The sequence below is a fragment of the Phaethon lepturus genome, unplaced genomic scaffold (assembly GCF_000687285.1).
Source record: "Phaethon lepturus isolate BGI_N335 unplaced genomic scaffold, ASM68728v1 scaffold26350, whole genome shotgun sequence".
In the NCBI taxonomy this organism is placed as follows: domain Eukaryota; kingdom Metazoa; phylum Chordata; class Aves; order Phaethontiformes; family Phaethontidae; genus Phaethon; species Phaethon lepturus.
Window position 1 is genome coordinate 8,641 of NW_010511589.1, and position 7,617 is coordinate 16,257.

The 7,617-nt window shown below is 38.5% G+C and overlaps 1 protein-coding gene across 1 annotated transcript; it reads left to right on the forward strand.

The window, feature by feature from the left end:
• Positions 1-409: 409 nt before the first annotated feature.
• ISOC1 (isochorismatase domain containing 1) lies at positions 410-6,005 on the forward strand. Its single transcript, XM_010284465.1, has 4 exons — positions 410-529; positions 693-896; positions 1,280-1,396; positions 5,368-6,005. Exons 1-4 carry the CDS (start codon positions 410-412, stop codon positions 5,512-5,514), a joined length of 588 nt encoding a protein of 195 aa, XP_010282767.1. The 3' UTR covers positions 5,515-6,005.
• The last annotated feature ends 1,612 nt before the right edge of the window (positions 6,006-7,617 follow it).

Below are 7,617 nucleotides of genomic sequence, written 5' to 3' on the forward strand. Positions count from 1 at the left end.
TCTTTTAATTTTAATTTATCCTGATTTTATGTCAGTTCCAAGAGTTGTGGATTCAAAAATGAATTTAAGGAATGTAATTTTGCTGTTGATACCTTTTTTTTTTTTACAGTACTTTAGGCAGTATACTCCTCCACCCCCCTTCAGGGTTCAGAAGTTTCCATGTACATTTACATTGACTTGTGTCTCACACCTAGTAAGATCTTGATTACCCATTGGTGACTGTACTGTACTGGTCAGTACCAGCCATTCATTTGAATTTAGAAACCTTTCAAAATCAGGCTTGAAAAACCTATTTTGACTTAAAGTAACATAAATCTGTTATCTGGCAGAGGCATTGCAGACATTTCTCGTTCTACTGCTTTTCTGAAAGGGTCTTCACTGCCATGGAAAACATTATCTTGTTTTTCAGATGACTACTTTGGGCAACCTGACACCCTCAAGCACTGTGTTCTTCTGTTGTGATATGCAAGAGCGATTCCGGCCTGCCATCAAGTACTTTGGTGATATCATCAGTGTGGGCCAACGACTGGTACAGTTTTTGCTTTTCTTCTTGTAATGAGTTTTGATCACACATGTTACACAACCAGTTTACTGGTTATTCAGTTTCAAGTAGTAACAGTGTGTTTGCTATTATTGTTCATCAATAATCTTTTTTTTTTCTTTTGTATTCTTTTCTCCATGCTTCCTTGCAGCTCCAAGGTGCACGGCTCTTAGGAATTCCAGTTATTGTAACTGAGCAGTATCCCAAAGGTCTTGGCAGCACTGTGCAAGAAATTGATTTAACAGGAGCTAAACTGGTGCTTCCCAAAACAAAATTTTCAATGGTGTTGCCAGAAGTTGAAGCAGCACTAGCAGAGATTCCTGGAGTCCGCAGCGTTGTCCTATTTGGAGTAGAGGTATGTGCCTTGCCATTCTCATACTGTTTTATGGTCATGTCTGTTGTCCCACAAGAGCATTAAGCATTGCTTTCTGTAATTAAAAAAAAGTCAATTTATATTACTTAGAGCTCAGCTATCCTCTACAGATTAAATTATTCTTGTGTTATTTGTCTTTGATATTATCTCGTAATAAAATTTGAAATCAGATATTTGTAAACTGTGGGCAGTTGTCTAAAGCTTGGTTGGCATTAAAACCCACACTGAGTTCCCTAGTAATGTCAGGGGTAGAAAAATGCATGTTTGAACCCTAATTAATTATGTACTCTAATGTGACGTTGTGCTGCTCATGTTTTATCATAATGGTTTGTTGGTGGGGTTTTTGCCTTTGATTTCTCCTCTAGACTCATGTCTGCATCCAGCAAACAGCATTGGAACTAATCGGCAGAGGTCTGGAAGTTCATATCGTAGCTGATGCCACCTCATCAAGAAGCATGATGGATAGAATGTTTGCTCTTGAGGTAAGTTTCTTAGTCGAGGCTTTCTCCACCTTGGGTCTGTGTGTTAATTTCCCTGCTTATTGTAAGCTAATGAGGAATTTCTAAGGGCAATAAGCAGTGGACAAACGTAGACTTGAGAAAAGGTGAATGCTCTGGTTCTCAGAATAGCTTCCAGGATGGAGAAGGATTACTGCCTTATTTTTCCTCCCTTAATCATGCTTTAATATGTGGAACCCAGTTTGGGCCACTTGGATTTTAAAAGTGATTGTTTCATGCAATCTAGGTTACTCTGTATAACCGTTGGCATTTTAGGATCTTTTCTTATGGAGTGTTACCTGTACAGTAGAGTAAAAGTGCTACAGAACTTTTGGTTTTGTTGTTCCAAACAGTATTTGTTCTGCTGTTGAAATTCCTTGAAATGCAGCAGAATATAGTAAGTGATCCTGTTCAAAGCTCCTTCTTGTGTGTCTGTCCCTCCCTCTGCTCTTTCCCATCAGTGCAAATTAAAGCTTAATCTCAAGACTTTCTGATTATAGTAAAGACTTCCCCCCACCGCTTCTAGGAGCTTAATCTAACTAAATGTTGAGAAAGTGGAGATAAATGTAACAAGAAGATTTAAAAGCACGTACAACTATGTGGTAGCAAATTCATGCAAACAATTTTTAGATAGTGTACTGTAACTTGCCTACAGGCATCACTGTTGGAAATAAAAAACTGATATACTTACTAAGTATTGCAATTTTGCCTCAGGTCCTAACAATTATTTGGAAATTGAAACTAATAATAACTATAGCGTTTTATACTTCTTTTCATAGATTTGGAGAACACTTAATTTCTTCTGTTTCTCATGAATAAGAGAATTAAAGGCAAAAGGGAAATAACGAGCATATAGCATTTGATGAAACCCATGACTTTGATTAACTGGAAGCTTAATGTTGTCTGCCACATAAAGAATAGTGATGCACACAGAGTGCAGGAATGACTGAAATCATGGACTTTCCAAGTCAATGTGCTGCAGCAGCAGTAGTAGACAGAACAAGTATAGAAAAACTGAAATCTATTTACCTTATTGTGTATCCCTTTGTACATTTGATTATCACTTTCACTGTGTCTGCAAGCGTAGAAGTTGGTTCAGTGTAAGAGAGATTAAAACAGTGACTAGTTAACATTGCTTTTCCTTCTCATCAAAAAGGTATCAATCATCCTAAGTGTGGTTGGTTGCAAAAGCTGTAATCCCGGCAAACTGGTCAATTTTGGGTAACTTCATAGTATGTCTTTGCAAAGTTTTCTCACTAAGCACAAAATAAATGTTTTGCTGTGGTCCCTTAAGTAGTCCTCATTAAAATACCAGTCAGGGAACGTTTGCTGGCTTGCTTGTGATGAGCCAGCCGGTTATATGGCAGTAACTCCTCCTCCTCTGTGGCTGCAGATGCCAACATTGTCTCCTTGCTGTGCTGTAGAGCCTCTCTTAAAAATGCTACCGAGGGCTGTGGGCTAGAGCAGGCAAGAGGTGGGCATGCTTGGGAGCAGGAGACCAGGAGAAAGGGACATATGTACTGGGCATGTCAGTAATCCTGATTGACCATGGTGGTATGTTTCTTAGGGAATTTGGTAAAATACCAAAGCACTGGGTAATCCTGCTTCAGTCTCACTGTACAACTGACAGTTCCTAGTTATGCTCTTCTAATTAGTGAGTCTGACATTTGTCTCTTGTGCAAACTTGCTCCATACCTGATGAGCTGAGGTTCATTGATCCAGGTTACCTGGATCCTTCTCCTTACATTTCTGGGAAGATGGGTGTAGTATTTACCTTTTCCCAGTAATACAGCCCTTCTCTGTTCACAGTGACCTTTCAAGGATGATAAAGAGTGACCTTGCAATAATAACAGCCAGCTTCCTCAGCAACCTCAAATAAATCCCATCTGGTCCCACCTGCCCCTTCAGTTCTCCACATTTCCCCTCACACAGCATGTGTTTTGATGGTGCTGGTGATGAACGTGCAAATACTTCCTAGTATACTAGGAAGTACACCTTGAATTAATGATAGCCAAACCTTTCATGTCTGCCTGGATGACCCTAAAGAGTTGTTGTCTCTGGTTCTGTTGTGTGCTTAAAAATGACAGCAGGCAAAAAATTGCAATAAAAAAATGCCAGAAACCAAAGAACCTCAACATTTCCATTCATTAAATAATTCATCCCAACTGGCCAAGGTTGTGGCTGTTCTTAATCTCTGCCTTATCTGATGAAGATGCCATGTGTCACTGCCTGGTCTCATATTGAGCCAGCTTAGTCTGTTCCTGCTGGATTTCTTTTCTGTTCTATATCTGTTCTACTTGTTCCTGTGGTGCGGATGCAACACATACTTGCTGCTTTCCTTTGTCTGGAAGACTGTTCTAAGGAAACTTCTGTTCCTTGAAAATTATCCAGTATGCTTAGCACATGCATCTCTTCATTCCTACTAATCTCAAAACTGTATAAATTATACTTAGTCCTAGAAATAGAGTATAAGCCAACGCCAGCCTCTTTGACATGCTGTGGTATGTTTTTCTTCTAAAGAGAAGACATTCTCTTTCTTCAGTTGACATTTCTCAGAAGGCAAAGTTATTTAACAGTCTGTTTTTTCTCCCACCCCTACTAGGTGAAAGCAAAACCTTTGTATTCCTGGAGAAGTACATCTTCTTGAAAGCATTGCCATAATATTTCATTTTGATCTTCCTATTTTTCTCTTTTGTATGTGTACGTGGTTTAAACAAATGTGTCCTTGTACAGAATAGGAGATCTGGGGAAGCTGTCTGCTTTGTTTCAACTTAAGAATATCACAAGGCTTGCTGCCATTATTGCAAGCAGGAAGCATTGACTTAAGTAATGTAGCCTAGCTAGTTTATCATTATATAGACTGTAGCTACATATACTTGTCCCCTAAAATTAAGAACATCCCCCTATTAACTGGTTTGTAGTTGAACAGCTAAACAGCAGTGATCCATGTCTGACGTAGAAAGTTCGGAGTGTCTCTTTAGTAATTACAGTTGAAACCTGTCTGAAGGCTGTATGTATTTTCTGCCTCTTGCCCTGCCCTGGTTCATTCAGGACCCCATTAGATTTGGTGGAGCACGCAGCTGAGTAGAGGATGATGGAGGGAAAGCTAGATCCGTGAAGAGCTTTACTGCCAAAGCATCTGTATGATTGCTGGGAAGCTGATGGGGAGCAGTGCGTGGTCAGCCTTTAGTAAAAGGAAACTTTGCTACGTAGGGAACAGCCACAGTCTTAAAAGCCCACAAACTTTGCAATCAGTCCTGTGGCTTGGGCTACATGGAGTTTTGGGTGCTTACAAGATCTAGTCTTTTAGTTTTGCTTTCTATGCAGCAACGCTTGTTATTCTGTAGCCTGTGAGAACTAAGTCGGGACTTACTTCGGCTGTAATGAGATCTTGGTTAAAAGGAGCTGCTGTTGTGCCAGTATGATTTATAAGGTCTGTAGAAGAGCTTTTTGTTCTGTTTCCCGAGATTATTAGTACTAGTGTGCTGGGTAGTCCAAAGACTGAATTACTAGTACATAACAAGCCCTGACAGAGAAATTGTTACGGTTAAGTTTCTTGCTTAATGCCTTTAGCTTGGACCTCGCTGTTTTCTTTTTCCCTAGGCCTTTCAAACCTGCATGAGAATGAAGGAAGCTATCCTCGGGACCATGCAAGGCAAAAGGCTTGTTGATATAAGAGGGGGTGGGTCTTGTCAGATTTAATACGCACATGGGAAAGAACCCAGCCCAAGTAGGAAGCCTTATTTGTAATCCAGGGCAGCCTCTTTCCGCAGTAAAGCCTAAAAACAGTGACTTTCCATCCTAGCTTTATAAATGGTGCTGCTAAGAAATGCTGGAACAGAATAGGCAATGCTTTTGTTAATAGGATATGTTTTTAAAAATACCTTTTACAAAATGTATACTCATTCGCATTTGCAAATATCTCACATAATTCTCTCTGCTCTTTTCTCTTTCAGCGTCTTGCTCGTACTGGAATTATAGTTACTACTAGTGAAGCGATATTGCTGCAGCTGGTAGCTGATAAAGAACATCCAAAATTCAAGGAAATCCAAAATCTCATTAAGGCGAGTGCCCCTGAGTCAGGGCTCCTTTCCAAAGTTTAAAGAGGATGTGGAGGAAGCTTATCTAATTGTCATCTTTAAGGAGGAAGGGAAGCTGTAAGCGCATATGTACACCTTCTTTCACTCAAAGTTTGGTAGAAGTGTAAAATTAAAAATTGGCATACTCGTGCTTGCCTTAGCAAAATTGTCTGGTTATACATCTGGGTGCCAGTATGTTCTGTTTAGTTATAGCTGTCAGAGCCTTTGGGTACTGTAGGACCCTTTTGTTGTCAAATTTCCTTATTTATTTAAAAAACAAAAATTGGCAGAGGTGCCTGCTGGTCTATACTGTACACTGATTGTAACAGCTCCAAGAAGTGCATATTTCTGTGACACCTCTTGATTGTGCACTTTGTAAAAGCGTTCTGTGATATTCTGTTTTACTTTTGTATTAATAGAAAATGATTAAACATTGGATAAATGTGATGTGATACTCTTTAATGTTCTATGTAAATGAAGTCTTTTAATAGGACATAAGTTAAAACCGAGCAAGACATATGGACTACATGTGCGCTTTTGTTCTCTAGGATAAAATACAAGCGCTTTGCTTCGTAGGCAAGACACATAGATCAAGCAGCAGCTGATGCTTGATTGCTCTAGGTAGCTGAAGCCTGCTTCATGACTTTCAATTACTCTGAAATTGACCATCCAACCCTGTATTTCACTTAAGTGCACACAAACAGAAAACTGTCATTAAATGAGTTTTTTATAAGCAACTGGTATAAAGTCCTTCAGAACTTGCAGAAGATTACCAAAACTTTAAATAAATTGGCAGTGCTAAGGTGGTTAATGAACAAAAGCTTTTCAGCTTCAAGTGCTGAATCTACTACTATATTTAGATTTATTTTGGGGTTTTTTACCTCACTTTAGTTAGACTGAATAATACCATCAGATTTACATATTTGGACAAATGAGCTCTGAAAGAAACCTCAGCTTTCTTAGGTTTTTGCGCTTTTTTCTGGGCTGCATTTGGGTGGAGTTTGAATGCAATCTGGCCTAAAAGCATTCTTCAGAAAAATAGCATCTTTAACTTAATTATATATATTTTTGCTATCTAGAATCGATCTTTTAAATTATGAGTATTCATAAAGGCACTTCCTTCATGTTCCAGTGGTTTAAACAATGTTGTATAAAGTTTACAGTGTGACTGAGACATTTATTTTTTTAAGAGTACTAGAAGATGTCATACTGAACACTGATCTTTTTGGTGGAAAACCGATTAGAGTACATATATTGTTTTAAATTGTTTATTTTCCCCACAAGATGGCTCTAAAAGAACTATTTCAGAAAGTTATAACCTTTATATGTTCAAAACAAATAAAATGTTAACATTTGCTGTCTCTCTTAGCTTGTGATATTTATTGAAGAGCAAATCCGGAAAGCTGTGTTTGCCATGGACCTTATTCTGTTTTGTGCAGCTGTGGAATTTCTACAGATGTCATGGGAATTTTGTGTAAAGATCAAGGATGGATAATGTCTAATAATTCTTGTCTTCTGCATCTAGTTAGAGTGTTATTTAGTGCTCCAAGATTTGAGGAATGAAGGTTGTGCCTCAAGTTGGAGGCAGGGAGGCGAGTTGAGTTGAAGAACCATTGTCCTATACCACTGACCTGCTTTTAACCTTCTTTTCTGGTATATTAATCATGTTGTCTAGCAGTATGAAGTCCACTTATATAAATCAACAGGTGTGCACAAAAATACTATAAATTTCTTAGGAAGTAATGGTTTTATTGCTTTCTTACCTCTATTGATGGCACCTAGAGATAGTAATTGCAGGAAAAATTATAACAGGTTTTTTACACATTTATATTTGGAGTAATTTCCTCAGTAACAAATACATGGGTTTTTAAGAGTTAATTGTATTTGTTACTAAAAATTTACCATTTTTATACAAAATGAAGTTGAAGGACAGATGTCACAAGTTACTTTGCACGCAGTTATTTCCTGACTAAGGTTTTTACCACAAGGGGAGTCATTTGGTAGCAAGCCGGAAGTAGAGAAGAATCTATAAAATACATTTTAAAGCAGCTAAATGTGTATTTCCACTGTCTGGACAGAACTACCTGAGGTGAGACACATTTGGTGGCCCCTTCCCATCTCGTGCAT

What these genes read in the sequence shown, in the direction of transcription:
- ISOC1 (XM_010284465.1), top strand. Translation starts at nt 410, where the DNA reads ATGACTACTTTGGGCAACCTGACACCCTCAAGCACTGTGTTCTTCTGT. An exon ending in TCAGTGTGGGCCAACGACTG is followed by an intron (nt 530 to 692) that starts GTACAGTTTTTG and finishes GCTTCCTTGCAG; the next exon opens with CTCCAAGGTGCACGGCTCTT. An exon ending in TTGTCCTATTTGGAGTAGAG is followed by an intron (nt 897 to 1,279) that starts GTATGTGCCTTG and finishes TTTCTCCTCTAG; the next exon opens with ACTCATGTCTGCATCCAGCA.